This window comes from Alternaria novae-zelandiae, assembly GCF_023758075.1.
Source record: "Alternaria novae-zelandiae strain BMP 2774 chromosome Unknown scaffold_1, whole genome shotgun sequence".
Taxonomy (NCBI): Eukaryota; Fungi; Ascomycota; class Dothideomycetes; order Pleosporales; family Pleosporaceae; genus Alternaria; species Alternaria novae-zelandiae.
This window is the reverse complement of record NW_026056961.1, coordinates 1295836-1315160: the sequence shown is the minus strand read 5'-3', so window position 1 is coordinate 1315160 and position 19325 is coordinate 1295836. Positions and strand designations below refer to the sequence as shown.

The window sequence follows — 19325 nt, the reverse complement described above, 5'->3', positions numbered from 1 at the left end:
CCGAGCAGTATCCAAGGCTTTGGTAAGCACCTAATGTTCGGCTCCCCCCAGGGCCGAGCTACGTAGAGCCGCTTATGCAAGGTACTTTCTGGGAGAGCGCGAGAGGCCGAACATGGCCTGCATGTGGCAGCTCACTACTATACTATCAAGCTTGACTCCAGTGCGCATTAATGAACATGTTTGCATTATCTAGGCAATGTCTGCGTTACTGTCAGTTATGGTAAGACTTTGTCCTTTGCAAGCATTTCATATAGAATACATCACTCATTTTGGCAACAGGTAATTAAGGTGGTTCAAGTCTCCAAGTCCATCAAACGTGGCGGGGCATGATCTGTCATTGAGGTATCATTTCACCAGCCTTTCGCTCTAGATATCCATAGTAGCTACTCAGCACAACCCGCCGGAACGCCATGCTTTTGATATGCACATCATCCTTCCCCCTTGTTCGCGGGATTTCTCTAAGCATCCTCAACAATCTGGGTGTGGAGACCCTTGGGGTCCTTGACGTTGACGGCCTGAACGTAGGAGTAGAGCTTCTCCTTGGCGCCCTCCTCGTCGTTACGCTTACGGGAGATGCGGACACGGAGACGGAAGGGAACGCCCTTGATACCGGACTCCCAGACCTTCTTGTTGAGCTGGGGGTCTAGGCGGACGTCGTTGGTGCCCTACATCGAGACAGTCAGCCTGAGTTTGTACGAATGACGGCACCATGACAGCACGCGCACGTAGCGCGCGTGCCATGGGCCGGTGGTTCTTCCATAGCACATACCATAGCCTGCTTGGCGAAAGCGCGGATCTCCTTGACAGCCTTGGGGGCCCTCTTCTTGAAGCTGACGCCGTGAACCTATACCCAATGTATTAGCCTTATGTTCTCTTCAGTCTTCCGCCCAATGCCTGCGTGACCAAAGGTAGGTGCTCAAGCCAGTGTGATCGGCCTGGTCGAGCACCCACCCAAGGTTCCGCGAGACCATCTGTGGACTTCACAAAACTGAATCAACATACGCGCTTGTGGAGGTGGATGGTGTATTCGCGGGCGACGACATCGGCGATGGCGCTGCGGCCGGTCTTTCCGGCAGACTTCTTGCCGGCGGACTTGGTGGTTGGGGCCATTTCTGGAGGGAGAATGTGTTAGCAAATGCTCATTACTGCAATCAGCTGGGATTGCGATTCGCGACTATTGCGCAAATCGGCTGATTTGAACACAGACTGGGAGCACAATACATACTGACAGAGGTTCTCGCTGCGGGGGTTAGTCGACGATGAGGATGCGAGTTTGAGGCTTGGAGGTCGAAAAGTCACGATATTCGAAAATCGGATGCCGCCAGTGTGCCCGCTTACTTAGCGCGTCGAGCACGGACCATGGCGCACGTGAGTCGAGGCTTGTGCAAGCCCTGGAGTAACTGGAACACCATGATGCGTTTGGCTCAATAACAAAGTGTTTCTATTTGGGTATCTGTTGCTTCATAAAATGGCTTTTCGTGAATTTTTAGGTTGTTATCCAGGCCCGCACCAAAGCAATATTCGTAGAACATCCTTTTGCCTTCCCAGAACGCCGGCTCCGCAAACTCCTTACACATGACCTGGCAGGTCGAATTCCTTACCACGCTTTTTAGTAACATCAAGATCATCCTCATCGTCGTCTTCATCTTCGTGGTGTTCGCTTTCATCGCTGCTACTCTCCTCTTCTTCGTCGTCCTCATCGTCTTCATCGCCGGCAACGAAGCGATTCAGCCGCCCACCATCTTCACCCCAGAACTGCAATCCTTCGGGATCACGATCTTGCGAGAGATCCAATGTCGGGATTTCTTCGAACAAAGCCGGATTCAAATCGTTCCTGAAGCGCACGAGCGACTGCGTGAACCGCTCCAGAACGTACTGCGGGAGTGACGGTTCCTTAACCGTGGTACCATCTGTCGCGGGACGTTCGGCGCGGTCGTCGTTGCTGAGATCGATGAAGGGCACATCCTCTGCTCGAATATCTCCCGTCGGGTTGAGATAGGCATCGAAGGATTGGCGCACGCGTTCAAGCATTTGCTGTGCAGCATCAGGCATTTGAGGCATCTGAGGCATTTGTGGAAATTGCGGTATCTGTGGGAAGTTTGGCAGCGGTGGGAACTGCGGCAAAGATGGGAATTGTGGCATCTGAGGCATCTGCGGCATGCGCGGTCTGCCAGGAAACTGCGGCATCTGGAAAGGGAAAGAGGGCAGCTGACCTGGTAGCCATGTCTCTTCAGGCTCATCTGGTTGGAAATAGTACCGAGGCGAACGAAGTGGTGCTTGGGAGGAGGGCGAGCTGACGCTCACAGGCGATCTCGAGCCTGAATCAAGGTCGGCGTCTAGTATCGCATTGGCAGCTTCTTCACTCTCTGGCCCGTTCAGAATGCGGAGCTCGTTGGTGTTGTAAGAGTCGCATGTACCGCATTGGTTGCCAAGCCAGTGATATTTGACAGAAGATTTTGCTGAACAGTCGTTGCACTGGACAACTGCCCGTGTGTTTGCGAACTGCTCTGGCATGGGCTGACCCTCGATTGCTTGAGTCAACTTCTGCCACTGCAGATCCATACACACAGCACTCTTTTTGCAGATTGGGCATTTGTACGCAGTCTGCATGTAGAGGTTGTAGCATCCTTTGTGGAGATAGTGGCCGCAAGGCATTGACACGACAGCAGTAGACGAAGTGAAGAGATGGTCGCCGCAGATTGGACAATCGCCCTCGGTAGCACGCGGGAGGCACTTGTGCGAGGTCGCGTGAGAGATGGATATGCAAACATTGCAACTCTAAACACAATCAGTCTAGTCCAAAGTGCGTCTAAAGCAGGACGTACCTTGCAGTGATAGAAGTCTTTGCCCAGACCTTCTCCTCGCCGGCAGATACCACAGTCTGGGCAGTGGTAGATCTTCTTCTTGCTGTTGTTGTCCCAGAGCTTACAAATGTCACAATAGTAGCATGCGGCTTCCGTCTCACAGTTCTTGCACACCTCGGCTGCTGGTTGGGGCGTACCGCATGCCATACACAGCATGTTCTGTGTCAGCTTCCGGTTCAGGTTATGGTCCTCGACTGCATCGTGGCAGTGTCGGCACGTGTACCAGCGGCGGCATTCGAAGCATTGCACTTTGACGTTGCGCTTGTAATGCTGGCAGCCGAGCACAAGCTCCCCTTCGGCGCTGTCCTCCTCGTCGTCTTCGCCGTGCTCTGCGCCGTGGTCGTGATGGGGCCGATACGTGGGGTTCGTGTCGCCCTCGCGCAGATTGTACGAGATCTCGGGGGTCACGTCTGTGGTGGACGAGTAGGGCGATGACGCATGGACGTCGGAGAAGAGGGACTGGCCGGAGGTCGGGGTAAAGGGGCGGTCGTGTGAGATGAAGCTCGCGGGGGACGTCGGGCGCATGTGGTTGTACTTCTCCGTCATGAGGTTGTGGATCATGCGGGCGCGCTCCTGGTCGGAGATGCTCAGGGCGCGGATCTCGTGGATGCGCTCGCGCAGATGGGCCATGCCATCGTCAGCGGGGAGCAGCTCAGCCATGGCGCTGGCATGCTGGCTGGGGGTGCTGGCGGGACGGAGCGACGAGGGCGACGGCGCAGTCGAGCGTGGTGAGTCGACCTCGAGGTGACGGAACTGATCAGCGAGGGTGCGGGATGGATTCGCGGACATGTCGACTGGGGTGTCTATTGGCAGATCGTCATGGCTCTGCTCCTCGTCAACAACCGCGCTGCGAGGCCGCTGCGAGAACGACGAGTAACGTCGGAACCCGTCGCCCAGCCCTGTGGGCCGGCCGTGAGGTGCTTCGGTGCTGTTTCTTTCACGTGCGCCCACGGAGCCCGCGTCCGTTTCGTGCTCCCGCCGTGGCACTGCCGCAGACGCAGAGTCGTGATTGTCACATGCCAGAGACCGAGCTCCGTCATGGCTCGCCTCGCCAACGCCTGAGAAGCGGCGTGCATGGCGCACAACGGGCTCGATAATAAAGGACGAGAAGAGACTCATTGGGTCATGGTGCTCGTTAGGGAGGTGTGGGAGAGGAGAGGCTTCGTCTCAGGACGCGCAGAGGCCCTCAGGCGCTGCTCGCACTGTGCTTCTCTTGACCACGTTTCTGTGGCTCAGTTCTGGTCATGCTCTCCAAACGCCACACTTGCCACGAGAGAACCTTGGAAAGCCTGCTGCCTGTCTATTCTCGGGCGTGCCTCACTCCGGTCCGAATACGCAGTACGCTCGTTATCGCTTTTCGTCTGGTCTTGCGAGCTCGACATGGCCGATCCCGCACCCGCAAGCATTTCCGAAATAGGCCCACAGCAAAATACTTTTAATCGCGGCCACAGACACGATCGCACTGTTATCACGATCACATCCGAGGCCCACACTGGATCCCTTCGCCGTCACAGTCCCACAGGGCGTGGTGCGGCGGAGCCCCCTAGCCCCGTTACCTACACGCTATCGTCAGCGTCCTCAGTCCACCCGGAAGAGCTGGAAGGCATCGTACCTGAATACGCCAAACTCAAAATCACACCACGCAGAAGTCAAGGCAGCCCGTGTCAACGGACATCTCGACTTGATGTATGGTTTGTTTTTGTGCGGGAACGTTGTTCACCGCACGGCAATGCATCCGTGGTCGATTCTCCACGCGACAAGCCCATCTCACGTCTGACCTCACAAGCGTTGGTGTCGTAAGGCCACCGACTCACTAAGCTGATGTACCGTATACCAGAAAGATTCCACTTCATGTCTCCCAATTGAGCAGGTTCTGAGATTATCCGTCGATCATAGCAGAAATCCATGGAAATTACAGAGGACGGTTTGGCGTTCCGGTGCCTTGTGAGCCACGCATGACGGCCGCCACAGTGGCAATCCGCATCCTTCGACACCTGGGCCGCTCCACCTACTCCTATACCCGCTCTGTACTACACACCATTTGTCGTGGCGACTTCCTGACAAGGCAGTTTAGATGAAAAACTATGGATTGCGGCGGACTTTTCGCGGTCGCTAAAAGGACCGATGCCATCCATCGCCCTCTACCATCCGCGGCACCACGATACAAAGACATACTTCGCCCGTTAACGCCTGACTCAACTTAAAGAGTTTTCAGTCGCGCATGCACAACCACGCCGTATAGAGCAAGTTTTGAAGAAAACATTGATTACTGCTGCGAAACCTGGGTATAGAGACGAGCCATTGCAGCCTCGATGTCAACAATTCCACGGTACGACAGCGGCATGACGCATCTCGCAGTCATGTCGCCGACCTGCCTCCCATGGAACGGTACTTCACGATACTACCATAACGAGCAGATTCCACAGTATCCATTGATTGCAGTCGCCATATCGTGGGTGAGTGAGTAGACGGCGTGAGGTGTTGACATGTCTTGTTGTTCACGCTAAGACATCCACACCAGACAAGCTTCCGCAACAATACCCTGGATCGTCCCGCCAGCCCCTGAGATACCCGCAAAAGGCAATATTTTCGCATTCTGTCGAAAGCTGTATGCGATCCACGGTTGAGTCCGTTTCGAGGCGTCTTCTTCCCGCCCGTTACCCGTGGGTCACATCGCCAGGTCAGGCAAAATGTTGGGAAGCGTTGATTGCAGTCACGATTTCCTGGATGACTATGAGGGGCGGTGCCAACAGCTATGACTCCTCTAGAGCACCAAATTTCCACATAGCTATAAACAGCGTCGCCAGAAAAGGTATCTCAGCGTAAAGTGTTGAAGATAGCAACACTTTCACGGTTCGCAATTAAGGCTAGATGTGCGCTATCGAAGTTTCCATTCACCCCTTAATCTCCTCTCTAGATCATATCGGCATTGTCTCCGTTTGAGACATGAGGGTGGTTCTCAAGCATAACTTCTGCTTAAGCCCCGGCATTATTATCCACTGCTCTCAAGGTCACATTCTCCTACCGCAACTCTCCCATCAGGCGAAGCTTGCCGTGTTTGAGTACGTCCGCTCTCTCCATGTTCGTTGTTCCATTTCGCTATGGCTATCCGGTAGTCTGTCTGTGTTAGCGAATGTGCAGGTTCCTCGCGGCATACTTACCCATGCAGTCTTTCGCACATCCCTTCAGTATGGGGAGGATTTGAACCAGCGCAACAACCTGACCAAACCCCCACGTGTCTTCAGATTCGCCCTGGAGATGCATACGATTTGCAGACCGGATCGCCCATACCATGTACAAGTGGAGCAAAAATTGGGCGAGCGGAATGCACAACAAAATCAACTCCTTCTCGAACTTCAGGAACTCCTGGACAACTTCAGAGAGCTTTGTTCCTGAAGAAGACGACGGGATATCGTATATTAGAAAGATTCGGTGAAGTTCAGGGTACCTGAGAAAAAAAGAACTGATCGCATCCTTGACCATCCTCTCAGATGAAAGAAAAGAGAAGATAGGCCAGAATGTGCCAACAAACACCGAATCTCTATGCGATTCTGCGTAGCTATTACTCAGTAAACCGAACATGTATAAGCATGTAATACTAAGGTATACATGGTCGGCCTCAGGATGTGGCTGGTGTGGACTTGTGATACCTCGGTCGCGGTAGCAATAGCCGAATTTATCGACATCCCATCTCCCGAGGGCTATACCGAAGAGGATTGCGTAAACTAGATAAAGTATGCAAAAGACAATAATCCACAGCGAAGTGGATACAAGAGACGCCATCCTTGGTAGCCGCTGTATCTGTAGAGGTTCGGGTTGGGTGCTGTTCGCAAGCCCGGTTTCGCCGTTCGCCGTTTGCATCTTTCGAGAAATCCAGACAACGAACATCGAGGCTGTGAATGACACGCTGCCGTTGTTCAGCCAGAGTCACTCAAGATATCGTGTTGCCTTACGCGGTAAAGTTAACGGTATCGTAAACCACGTGTAGATGATAGAGGCTTAGGCTGTTTCTCTGAACCATTGCAGCAATGAGGAGCGCAATTCCTGGCCAGATTAGCGACTACATGACTACATCAGCCGCGCCGGGAATGCATGCCGTTGAACAGCTGAACTTCGCTGATTGACCCAAGGACCTTCTCAGTAAGATTGAGTCTCTGTAAACGGAAAAATTGCGTTCGTTTCGCTTCCCAATCATTATCAAAATTACCATCGCCAGAGGCGTCGGGATGTATCGACTTGGCTTGCAGAGTTGCGCAGTAGCCTATGCCTGCAAACACCAAAGACAGGCCCGCTAGAATTGCAAAGGCTAGAATGATCTCAAAAGAAGTAAGAATAAGCGTCCTGTTTGTCGAATTCGAACTCACCCCAACGCCAGCGATATCAGGGATGGCGTTTCCAATATTCTCACTTTTACATTCCATAGCTAACAAGGCTGAGAAACAACGTGGAAGAGTCAAGCGCAATGTTGCGAAAACCACCAGTGGGGCATGCTGGGCCTTATAAATATGTCAGATGCAGAGGCAGAGAAGGCTTTAGGGTTCAGCCATGGGGGCGGAGGCAGCAAGACGTGATTGGCAAGGAAGATAAGCATGAAATCGTCAACCTCAGCCCGGTGCCGACAGCTGAACAGCGATGTAGCCTTCACAGACAGTCATGCATGTGCCAAAAGAACAAAAGGTTCGCGTACTCCTTGAACATTCGTAAATCGTTATATACATCAATCATCCTCTACCAAACAACGGCTCTCCTTCTTCTCGTCGTCGCAGTACCCTGCCTCACCGCACTCTCTCCCTTCAAATCACTCACACACTTCAAGTTGTTCGGCCTCGCGGTATCTCTAGCACTGTATGTCCATTTACCTGGACTTCCGTTCACCGCTACCATAGTCCGCTTTATGGTGCCGTTGAGAAGCAGCGTCATGACCTTGTTATCTCCGTTCTTCACATTCGAGGTACACGTCGCAGTGATGCTGCCAGATTGCTTCGACTCCCAGGTGTACGTGTCCAACGTGACGGTGTCAGCCAAGGTGGGGTTGATCTTGACAGTCACGGTTGCTTTGCTGGTCTTTGTGGCGTCGGTCTTGGAGGTGACGGTGAGTTCGAACGTAAAGGATGTCTCGGCTGTTACTTTGGGTGCGAGGAATGTGGCACTGGGGCTGTTGGCGTTGGTGATGCTAACGGTCGCCGAGGAAGGCGCGGTCTTCGTCCAGCTGAAGTTCAGATCAGTGTCTTTAAGGCCCTCAGCGGTGTTGGAACCCAAGAGCGTTACACTAGTGCCGACGCGCAGAGCAGACGCAAAGCTTGCGACAGAAGCAATTGGGGCAGTCTGTGGTGTAGCTGGCTCATCTGGGTTGGGGTTGGGCGAAGGAGTAGCCGAGGGAGTAGCCGAAGGGGTTGCGTTGGGGTCTGGGATGTCTGCGGGAGTGCAGATCTTGGATGGCGATGGCGGGCTGGGACCTGGGAACGGTGACAGAGGTCCGTACTGTTTGCCATCAAGGAAATCACCCTGAACCAATCCCCGGATATCGTTGAATGGGTAGGCTGGCGGGTTGGTTCCAGGCACATCGACCTCAGGGAAGATCCATTCGCTAACAGCTGCAATGAACTGACCTGCCTTGATACCGTCCTTGGTCTCCTTGACTGGTGTGTTGGTCGTAATGCGGTACTCGCGGGTGAAGGGGGCTTGAGCTGGCGAAGCAATGCGAGCCTCCCATTTACAACGAGTCTCTTGCTTTGGAGTGGCTGTGCCGATGGGGCGATATGTCTCCTTGCCCGTGCAAGGGTCAACGTCAATAGCACTGATAGTGACTATTGCGCCAGAGCAGCTGGACAGGAACCCGATCACGCGGATATCGGCAAACTCCACATTCGGTGAGTTGTCAGGAACGCCAATGAGGAAATCCTCAACGCGAATGTAGTTGGGTACACTCTCGCTAGCTTGTGTCGTGATGTGCAAGCTGATGCACACGATCGAGGAAGCGAGTATTTCATTGCCACCAACCTTGAGACCAGAGTACTCAATGAAGTCGCCGACCTTGAATGGAACCATGCTGAGCGGATCTTGGGGCGTGAACGACTGACTGTTGGGCCGATTCGAGCTTGAGCACTTGGCGGTGTTTCCAGAGTATGGAACACACATAGGAAATCCCGAGAACGATGTTACCGAAGGACTAGCTGTGTCGGCGATCCAATATTTCTGAGAGTTATACTGGGGTCCAAATAGGCCATCAGGGTCGTTGATTCGGACAGTTGGACCACTGGCGATCTGAAGCGTACCGTCATCGTTGATTGCCGAGATATATCCTTGGCTGCCTTCGAGACCAAAGCGTTGGGCGACTGAAACCTGTCCAGCAATAACTTTACCGCCCACAATGTTGCCAACGACGGTAGTCTCGAAGCCAAGGGCTCCTGCATCGCAGAGTTCCCGGAATGGTGCCCACACTACGGGGAACTGAACGATGAGATTCTGTGGCACTTCGATATTCCAGTTGTTGACTGAGATTGAACCACCAGAATTGTACTCCATGCTCTTAGCATTGCAACTGCATTATGTTAGCATCGAATTCATATCCGAACGTGACAGACGTACCCGTCGAGAGATCCAGTAACAGTGAACGGCTGGATGTTCGGAAGTTGAGCTAGACTCGTTGAGGCCAGCGCAAGGAAAGAGGCGAGCCTTGAAACGCGAGACATTTTTTATTGTCCAGTTTGATGAATTCTGTTGGAGGTCTGGTGTGAATGTAATCAAGGTGGGGAGATGGGCTGGTTATATATGTGTCGTGGAGGCTACCTTCTCGCATCAAGTTGCAAGGTAGTCTTGCTTCTCGAAGTCGGACAGGGCGACATAGTACTAGTGCACTAAGATGGATACTCTGAGCTTGTTAGCCTCAGTATCATGGAGATAGTCAAGCGAGTACTGGCCTCGAAGCCTGCCTAACGCTCCAGCCAGATCACAGCTGCCTTTGTGACCAGTAACACATCGATGGCGGACGCCGTCGATATTTCCAAGACGTTCGGCAAGAGTGTAGTAACATGGGGCGGGCTGCCACAAGATGTTTATTGCGGTGTAGTTCAAGGTGCCGGCGTACTGCTTGGACTTCCCCTTCTAGAAGGACAAGGATCCTTTTCTCTTTCTCAGAGATATGATAGGCTTCCATATGACCTCTCGCTAGTTTAGTCGCCGCAAGACTACCAGAGACTGATCTCGACCTTCTCAGCCCTGCGTGGGCCATCGTACCCACATGGGGAAACCTGGGGTGCGGAAGCGGCTGACAACTGCCAAGACGAAGCTCCTCGTATCCAGATGTACGACTACCAAGATCTGGGTCGCCGATGGCTTGGATCGGGATCTAGCGACTTGAGCTGGGATCTCCGCTGCCGACAAATTGCCGCATCTCTTGAAGATAGTCGTGGTTTCCTGTACCACAGCTGCAGGAGTAATCTTGGAACTTCCCAGATTCGTAAGATCAGTTGTACGCGCGAAGACATCAGAGGTGATGCGAAACGTGAGCAAGGCGCGCGAAGTAACATGAACACAAAGTCAAGAAGTTGCTGACTGCATGCGCTGGCAAAGTCTTCAGCTACGAGCTTGTCGTGCCAAGAATGAGGCTTGCAGTGTGTGATCTGCATCATGGACTATTCTGGTGCCTGTTAAGCTTCACAGCCTGCAGATCTGACAAGACGCGAGAGAAGAAGTGCGAAAACCCCGACTTGCGCGACACGAAACGGGAAGAGAGAAGCGATAAAGTAAAAGCGTGGCTGATCCAGAGCTACTCAGCTGGGTCTTCCTCGACGACGTCTGGCTTGGCACTGCATGTGCGGAGGCAGGGGCGGAGCGCTCGTATTGGCGCTACCCCCATTCCGGTCGCTCATCAGAAATACCAAATGCGCATTCGGATCAGTAGGGTTTCGTGGAGGCGACATCGCATTCTGCGGACTCACCGGACCAGAGGTGATCGTGGACGGGAGGTGGTGATGTTCCAGACTCCCGGCGTCGCTTAACCATGGAAGCTAAGGTTATGCGCGCCATTCACGTGGCCTGGGGCTGGAAGCACTGACATGCATCCCTAGGACTTGCGAGTTCGCAGTGGCCACTGGAGCATGAAGCGGCGCTCGTCAAGACTCAGCTAGCTAGCCAGGCAGTCAATAGCTATCGTGCCATCACATATTTGCAAGATGGAGATCATTGTTCTAAACTATTTCATCGTGTCACAGCGAAATGAAATCGTCCCTTGGAACTACGTACAGAGGAAGCGCCATAACCATTGTAGCATTGGCTGGACGGCCTACCTAGGTATCATGGTAACGCCGGAGCGCCATGCTGCAGCCGTGATATACAGCAACAAATCGGTAAGAAACATCAGAGGACGTGCATCTGAACGTGCTTTGCCGTAAATGTGCGTAGAGAACGAACTTGAAGAGACGAAGTAAACAATCGTAGACCCACATTCATACTCAATCGCCGAGAATGCTCTCGTCGTCACCATTAAGTTCGGCATCCTCCTCGCCATTCGCAATTGGCTCCACACCGTTAGTCTGCTCGGCATCGCCATCAGCCATCTCTTCATCCTCAATCCCGTCACCAGGGATCTCCTGTTCGTGCTCCTGCTCTTCTTCCTCGTCGCTATCTAGCTCAACTACTTCTGCGCTCTTAGCCGATGTGGCATTCGGCTTCGCCGTCTTTGATATCTTCTTGGTGACTTTGCGCTGTTTGGAGGCATCGAGATGATTCACAACCTCTCTAAAGTTTGGTGTGAGCTTCAATCTGTTACGCTCGAGACGCTTGCGCACTGCGCCTGAACCATCGCTGTCGAGGGCCCCGGCATGTATTGCATGTACAATGCGCGCGCCGAACCGGCAGAACTGATCGTCTACCAGAAGAGCGCGCACTTTCTTTTCGGATACACCATGCTCGTCCGCAGCGTCTTCTTCGTCACTCTCAGGCTCGTCGTCCGGATCGATAGGCTCGTCCTCGATGTCTGGCTCTTCTAAGCGCTTGTGGGTGAGCTTAGCCAGATAGTTCTCCCAGGCCGTAAGGATCTGGAGAATAAGTTTCGTAGTGTTACCATCGATGTCGCGACAGAGAGCTTCCCAGTCGTCGTTGGCTGCATTTGAACCACGACCCTGAGTCTTCTTGGGCGTCTTCAGCATCCTTTCCTTCTTGACCCTAAGGTTGCAAAACATGGTGTGTATGTCTAGGAAAAGGTTTGTCGCGTTTAGTCGTACTTCGGATGTGCCTTTTCGACCCTCCATAATTTTCATCAGTGATGTGACGCAATTATCTCTTCGCTCGACCAAGGCCATGAGTTCGTCTTCAGGCATGCTGGTACCTTCTTCGACATGAATAGTGCAAGCCTTGCACTTCCACATGAAGTATCCGAACATTAAGTAGATTGCATGACTGACAAGAGTGTCGTCTGCCTCCTCAACTTCTCCGTCTGCCTCTTCGACCAGTACTCCCCGCTCGATTATCTGCAGTGCTGAGTCGACAGGTGGCGTATTCAGGGCGGCCTTCTTCCCCTTGCCTTTCGACTTTGCAGGAGTAACAATCTGTTCAAGCAGAGTAGCGTTCGAGACAACTGCTAGTTGCGACATCTTCAGTACAACATTGGATAGCCCACGAAGAACATTCTCATCAAGATTACCTCGCGCGGACAAATCCTTGTCTCGTCGAAGCGCGTCGAACGTGTTAATCAGGTCATCCCAAAGCGCTTGCACCTTGAGATCCACGGTTTCTCGTAACTCTTCGCTCTCTTGGGCATGAAGTATAGACTTGATAGCTTCTCCAAGGACGCGCTCGTTGTGATGAGTGAGGAACTGTTTGTTGATGTCGTCAAGCAGTGTTATGAGAGCTGCATTCTGTCGTAATTCCTCAAATACGTCGAGGTTCAGCTCACGCTCCAACTGAAGACACAATGCTGCAGTTTCGGGTATAGCACCAAACTTCTTCAGAAGCTGAGGAATGAGCAAGGAGAGTCGTCGAGCCATGTCTGACTGCTCTTCTTTATCGCTCTCGCGTTGCGTCTTGGTTTTCTTCTTATCCTTCTGCATGTCTGCGAAGCGCTGTAGCCGAATACGGACCGCAGCACTCAAAATGTCCAGGAGAACAGTCTCATGCTTCTCTTCGAGCCGACATGTTTGGCGAAGCATGATTTCGGGATCTTCGCTCTCGTCTTGCGCAGTCTGAGAATGGTCGTAGAGGAGATAGCCAGCTACAACCTCCCATGATCGGATTTCAGGAACGACGTCGTACAGCGCTTGAGCCGCGAGCGAGCAGCGGGTCTCAATTCCGTTGGCAATCAGCTCCAATTCTGTGCCAGGAGACATGCGTTGGATCTGTGAAGGGAGCTCAACCTCGTCTTCGTCGTATGAGAGCAGCTGATCGACGAGGCATTTCAATTTCAGCCATTCCAGTCGGGGGTTGTGGTATTCTTCCTCCTCTTCGTCGGCTGGCGCCAAGGCTTCATTGAGAGCTTCTTCGCCTCCCATGTCTTCTACGGTGGCCTCATATGCGGCGTTGACGTTCTCAGCGAAGAAGCCTACCACAGCCTTGCGGACCTTTGCATCGGAATCGAAGATGAGTTTACCGACGGAATCGATGTCATCAGGCTCCAGGAAGCCTGCCTCGCGAAGAATGTCGAGCAAGTCCACGGCTGCAGCACGCACATTGACCTCGGCGTCGTGCGTGGCCATCTCGACGATACGTGGTCGAAAGCGTTCCGTGAAGGTCTTCAGTCCAGCCAATTTACTCTCATCTTTGAAGAGCCGCGCGAGCTGGTGGAGAACCTCTATGCGTGTCGATGGATTTGGATCTGAGAGAACCCAGCCCAAGTAGCGAAGTTTCGTGCCATCGAAGAACTTGTCGGGGTATGCGATGATCCAGTCTGCCAGCGCTACCACGCTGTCGACTCTAATCTTAGGATCCACGTCGCGATAACGATGGACATAGACTGCGGCGAACCAATCATCTAGCTGCCCTCCCACGAACTCTAGCTTCTGGTTGTACTCTTCTATCTCGTGGTCCGCCGCAGACACACGTGCTTTGTTGACTCTAGACTTCTTGGCTTCCGCTTCGCTTTGACGAACGCGCTTTGCTGTGTTCTCGACGAGGTCGGCGGCAACTTGAGCTAGTGCAGTCGTGATGGCCAACGAAGCAACCGTGCTTGTGTGACGGAAGGGACGGTTGCCGGTCGAGGACATGGCACCTAGCCACACCGAGATGTTCTCGATAAGCTCTGCGCTCTCATACAGAAGGCCTGACTGCGCAGCGGTTTGTATGAGAGTGATGAAAAAGCCCTGTAGCGCGTTCCTGAAAGCATTGCCTCCGCCGTCTTTGGCCTTGGCGATCAGCGGGTACTCTGTGACTTCGTACTGCGATGTGTTAACAAGTGGAGAGTCGTGGGCGAAGTACCGCAGCCTACCTGCTGGAATTCTTCTTGAATCTCGGCTACGCGGTTTGGCGCATTGTCTGGATCTGCTATGTCGTCTTCATTTATCCGCAGATCGCAGCCTGAAGCTTGCAGCACCAGGTTGACAATCTCAGCCACAGCTTTTGCTTCATGCTCGTTGAAGCGGGCGACCCATCGTGCAGCGACATCCTCGAGCCGGTCTCCGCTGGCAAACACATCGGCTGCCGCATGTTAGCTTGTGTGTGTTCCCGACGTACCCGCACACGTACCGTATAAGCCTTCAGTCTCATCGGGCAGCGCGCTCTTGCGCACAGGCGCCTTTCGCGGCCGCTTGGTAGCCGGTTTCTTGGTCGCATTGCTGGCGGGCCGAATCGCAAGACTGACACTCTCGCCGTTCGTCTTTGCCTTCTTGGATGCGGGTTTGCGCGCAGAAGCCTTGGCCTTGTTCCTGCGCCTGCGCTCTTTCAGTTCTTCCTCATCGGGCTCGTCTTCGCTGCTTTCCTCAGACTCATCGTCAGACGGCGGCTCTGTCGCGTCGACTCCGCTGTCGTTGTCATCGCCGCGCTTGCGCTTCGTGCTGCCGGTTGGACTTGCGCCGGGCGCGAATCTGGCTGGTCGCTTGGATACGCGTCCGGATTTGCGTCGCGCGCCCGACGATGCGACTTGATCAGTCCCCGAGGGTGATTCGGTCGCGCTCATGTTTTTTGCGCGCGATTGGCTCGTTGATGATTGTCGAGGTGGAGGTGGAAGTGCGCGGCGCGATCGGTACAGTTGAGGCGGGGACGGTGATGGGAGACGCGTTGTATGTCCGAGCACTTTTAGTGCAAGGTTGCGCGCACGTGCGTCTGACACTACGCCATCGACGTGTCGCCTTAACGCTCCGTCACATCTGGTTGCACTTGTTGCCGCCCCTTTGTCAGTCAAATGTGAGATTCCCAGATGCATGTGCTTCACTTGGCAGGGCAACGCTCTCGGTACGGGCAACCATCTGTTGCCTTGTCGGACGAGGTCGATTGGTCTATTATATACAGTGCTCATAAGGAAAATGTCAGTCTACAATTATTAACAACCGTTCAGGCAACAGCCTTGACCGGCTCGCCTTCTTTGATGTCCAGCTTCTCAACACCCTCAACAAGCTCTGTCCCCCCGTTGGACACGGTAGCGGTATTCTCGGCTGCTGCGGGCACTGCAGCCTCGCCCGCAGTCTTCTCTGCCGTCGCACTTCCAAGACTAGGCTCGTCTCCTCCCCACAGGTAGATCTCGCTCTCTCCTATGATCTTGCCAGCCTTCTCCCATCGCTCTTTCCTCTGTTGTCTCCGCTCCGTGGAGATCTTCTCAAGCGCAGGCCAGTAGACGGAATGGTCGTACTTGAAGTCGACTTCACCGCCAGAGACTTTCATGAGCTGTGATGTGGGCACGTGGTTGGGTAGGGGCTCGTTCGACTTGATCTTAGACTTGGTGACGGGGTCGATAAAGGGGTTGATGAGCTTGAGGAAGGCATTGACATACCATGGGACTATTCGTGATGTCAGTAGTGCATGCGTGGGGCATTGGAGTGGTCCTTACGGTGTGTGAGCAATGCCCTACCAAGTCGCTCGGGGTAGTGGTTCTGCAAGATGTCAAGGACCTGTTTGGCGATGCCCATGCTAGGGGTACCACCAGCTCCCGTGTTCCTGAAGTCGATCAACAGTGCCAGACTTTCCTGGCCAGGCGGGTGCAAGTCTATGGTGCGCTCCAGCATGTAGACCAAGTGCTCTACCCGCTTGGGTGTCTCCTTGGTGTTCTGGTTCTGCGGCAGCAGGTACAGACACGGCCTTCCCTCGTTGTCGAAACCAAGCAAGACCTGCTTGCCGGTTTCGTTCTCCTCTGAGATGTACTCGGCAGTGAAGCGGTCGGTGCCGTACTCACGACGCCATACCAGCGTCGAGCGCAGGCGCTGTATCGCTTGGGGAAGGTTCCACTTGGTGGCACGCAGGTATCGGAGGAGGCATTCGCGAGTGAGCCACATGCGCTCATCGTCGCTGATTGGTGAGGTTTCGGCAGTCTTTGCAGAGGTGGTGGGCAGTGTTTCCCATGTGCGGACATCGGCGAGAAGCTCTTCGTATTTGGTTTGCTGCTCGGCGGTCAAGGCAGGGGCAGCGGCGGGCTTGCAGCCGGGTGCAGGCTCCGCAAAGGGGCCAATTGCAGACATTATGTTCAGTGTGTAGATGATCTGCCCAAGTTGGTCTCGTCTACCGTTCTTGTTCAAGTATCTTAGGTGAAGTCCTTGTTGCCGTGTTGGCGTTGGTGTCAGCCTTGGGCAACTTTTTGGGAAAGCATGGCGGTCCCTGCATGCACGTCGATCGCCCTAGGCCGCCTCCATGCTAGCCCCACCGACACGCGCGACGCGTCTTCGGAGTTCGCACGCGCAAAGTGCTCTCCCGGCCATCACCCAGAATACTCACAGTCACACACAACATGGACGACCTTACGACCGAACTCACCGAGCGCTTCGAGCGCTACTGCGACACCAAGGATGACCAATTCCCCGCCGATGTCCTCGCTGAACTGCAGTCCATGTCACGGCTGTATTCTATCTCGCCCGAGGAGCTGGATTTCAAATGGCAGGCCTACAACATGAAGATGGGCGGAGAAGAGAGCAAGATGGACGTCAAGACGGCACGAGACTTCAAAAAGACGATACAAGATGCATTGGAGCGCGAGAGCAGAGGGAAGGCCCAGCAGAGAAACGAAGTCAAGCGGGGCCAGCCAACACCACGAGCAAAGGGTGGGGACATGTATGACATGTATGTTTAAACAGTGGAAAGACATCTAGAACATTGTCATTGACTGGACGCAGACTAGAAGGACTCGTGCCGGGTACCCCACGTCAAAGCACAACGAACGGCGCCAATGGCAGTACAGTAAAGCGCAAAGCCAACTTCCAGACACCGGGAGGCAAGGCCACCAAGGCTCACGAGATGAGTTCGCCCGGAGGATTCATGACACCGAAGGCTGAAGCCCCAGGTGGTCCGTATGTATACTGGGTGCACACCGCAGACATGCTCTAACGTCCACTCAGTATCTTTGACTTCGCTTCCCGAACGAACGCAAACGACATCACCGAACAATTCATGCAAAGCGAAATTGCCATCCCGGAGCCGCCATCAGAAGAACCGAAAGAACCTCGCATTAAACTCAAGGCGAATACGGACATGTCCAAGTTCTCGTACCGCACCATGGCCATGAAGCTCTCTGAAGCGTCTGAAGTCTTGGATGATCGGATTGACGAGTTCCGTGACCTACTCAGGGACACAACGGGTCTGGACGAAAGCGCCTTCGGCAACCCCAATTACCCGTCACCGAGTGAGATCATCGCAGTCGGAAGAATTGCAAGCGACACAAGCGAAGGCAAACTCAACACGGCATCACTTGTCCTTGAAGGCTCGCGAAGACATGGCTCAGGCCGACGTGTACCGCTGAACATAGAAGGGCTATCGTCGTATGATTTCTTTCCCGGCCAGATTGTTGCTCTGCGTGGTACCAACGCTTCGGGTGACTCGTTCGTAGTGTCGGAAGTCCTGTCACTTCCTCTGCTGAATCCGCCTGCTACAAGACCCGAAGAATTGGATGCCATCAACGCGAGATATCTCGACACGCCCGATTCTGATCCGGAGAATGTCCGACCTCTCACCATCATGATTGCGTCCGGACCTTACACGACCGATCAGAATCTCGACTTTGCCCCATTACACACCTTCCTTGAAAATGCTGCTGAAGCATACGCGGACTCTATCATTCTAGTGGGCCCATTCCTCGATGCAGAACATCCTCAAATTCGGTCAGGAGACTTCGATGCTCCGCCAAATGTAAGCCCAGATCAGGGTACCATGACTGATCTGTTCAGACACCATGTCTCGAGCGCCATCCAAAGCTTCAACAAACGCGTACCAACATGTAATGTTCTTCTGGTCCCCAGCTTACGAGACGCGCATCACCACCATGCTGCGTTTCCGCAGGATAAGTTCATCAAAAAAGAGCTTAGCCTGGGCGCTGCAGGAAAGATGGTCCAATGCGTGACCAACCCAATGACTGTCAGCATGAATGAAATGACCGTGGGCATGTCGTCGATCGATATCTTGGATATGCTACGTAGGGAAGAGCTGGCAGGCGGCAAGGCACGAAGTACGAATATCTATGAACGCTGCGCTCGAAACGTCCTCGAGCAGCGGAGTTTCCTGCCAATTTTCCCGCCAACTGGAAGAGAAAAGCAGCAATTCATGCCCGCGCCAATCGAGGAGAAGGTCATGAAGAATGAGGCAGGGAACAGTGAGCGGAAAGAGGGTGAAGAGCTGGAAGAGGAACAGTTACCCAGCCCTTTTCTTCCTTTGGGCACCATGCTCGATACGAGCTATCTCAAATTGGGCGAAATGCTGAATGTACGGCCTGACATACTCATAACTCCCAGCGTGCTTCAAGGCACAGTCAAGGTATGCTAAGATGGCTCGCCCACTAGAGAGCGATATGCTAACCCTGACCAGGTCGTGGAGTCTGTACTGGTCGTCAACCCTGGCACTTTAGCTAAACGGCGCGCGGCAGGGACGTATGCCCGCGTCATAATACAACCAGCTGTCGTCAGTGACGCAGAAAGGGAGAAAGGGGTTGCAGTCGCGCACAAGCTTTGGGAACGGACGCGCGTTGACATTGTGAAGATATAGGCGTTGGATGCTGTCATAGTTATACCCTGGAATTGAGCATCAAAGATCAGCTCAGCGTGTGGTGTTCGTGATGATCATGTAGGAGGCAGTCACGTACACTGGCTGTATACTAGGACATAATTAAAGAAGAGACTAAGCTGGTGCGCTGCAGTCAGTCTACTTTAGTATGAAACTTAACAGGAACAAGTCCCAAGGTCATGTCGGCTTCTACCATACTGTCTTCTATTGTCCTCTAGTGCGTGATTAGCATTTTCCTTGGACAGGTCGCACTTGTACTTGATCTGATCGCGGAAGTTGGGATGGTAGGTGCAAAGTTACCGTGGAGAAGTGCATGTTTGCCCTAGGCAGACGGAGGAC

General features: G+C 53.6%; 6 protein-coding genes across 6 annotated transcripts; 1 reads left to right on the top strand and 5 right to left on the bottom strand.

The window, feature by feature from the left end:
• Window positions 1-458: 458 nt before the first annotated feature.
• On the bottom strand, window positions 459-1110 carry RPL31 (60S ribosomal protein L31; the record flags this gene model as incomplete). Its single annotated transcript, XM_049394084.1, has 3 exons — window positions 459-665; window positions 770-844; window positions 1003-1110. The coding sequence occupies 3 exons, from the start codon at window positions 1108-1110 to the stop codon at window positions 459-461; spliced, it is 390 nt and encodes a 129-aa protein (XP_049259913.1).
• A 459-nt stretch (window positions 1111-1569) lies between these two features.
• On the bottom strand, window positions 1570-3983 carry J4E88_000405 (uncharacterized protein; the record flags this gene model as incomplete). Its single annotated transcript, XM_049394083.1, has 2 exons — window positions 1570-2778; window positions 2826-3983. The coding sequence occupies 2 exons, from the start codon at window positions 3981-3983 to the stop codon at window positions 1570-1572; spliced, it is 2367 nt and encodes a 788-aa protein (XP_049259912.1).
• Window positions 3984-7592: 3609 nt separating this feature from the next.
• J4E88_000404 (uncharacterized protein) lies at window positions 7593-9556 on the bottom strand (the record flags this gene model as incomplete). The annotated part of the gene is made up of 2 exons (XM_049394082.1): window positions 7593-9405; window positions 9453-9556. 2 exons carry the CDS (start codon window positions 9554-9556, stop codon window positions 7593-7595), a joined length of 1917 nt encoding a protein of 638 aa, XP_049259911.1.
• Window positions 9557-11317: 1761 nt separating this feature from the next.
• On the bottom strand, window positions 11318-14970 carry J4E88_000403 (uncharacterized protein; the record flags this gene model as incomplete). Its single annotated transcript, XM_049394081.1, has 3 exons — window positions 11318-14233; window positions 14284-14492; window positions 14541-14970. The coding sequence occupies 3 exons, from the start codon at window positions 14968-14970 to the stop codon at window positions 11318-11320; spliced, it is 3555 nt and encodes a 1184-aa protein (XP_049259910.1).
• A 374-nt stretch (window positions 14971-15344) lies between these two features.
• On the bottom strand, window positions 15345-16462 carry J4E88_000402 (uncharacterized protein; the record flags this gene model as incomplete). Its single annotated transcript, XM_049394080.1, has 2 exons — window positions 15345-15787; window positions 15838-16462. 2 exons carry the CDS (start codon window positions 16460-16462, stop codon window positions 15345-15347), a joined length of 1068 nt encoding a protein of 355 aa, XP_049259909.1.
• A 266-nt stretch (window positions 16463-16728) lies between these two features.
• On the top strand, window positions 16729-18968 carry J4E88_000401 (uncharacterized protein; the record flags this gene model as incomplete). The annotated part of the gene is made up of 4 exons (XM_049394079.1): window positions 16729-17057; window positions 17111-17284; window positions 17333-18740; window positions 18792-18968. 4 exons carry the CDS (start codon window positions 16729-16731, stop codon window positions 18966-18968), a joined length of 2088 nt encoding a protein of 695 aa, XP_049259908.1.
• Window positions 18969-19325: the final 357 nt, after the last annotated feature.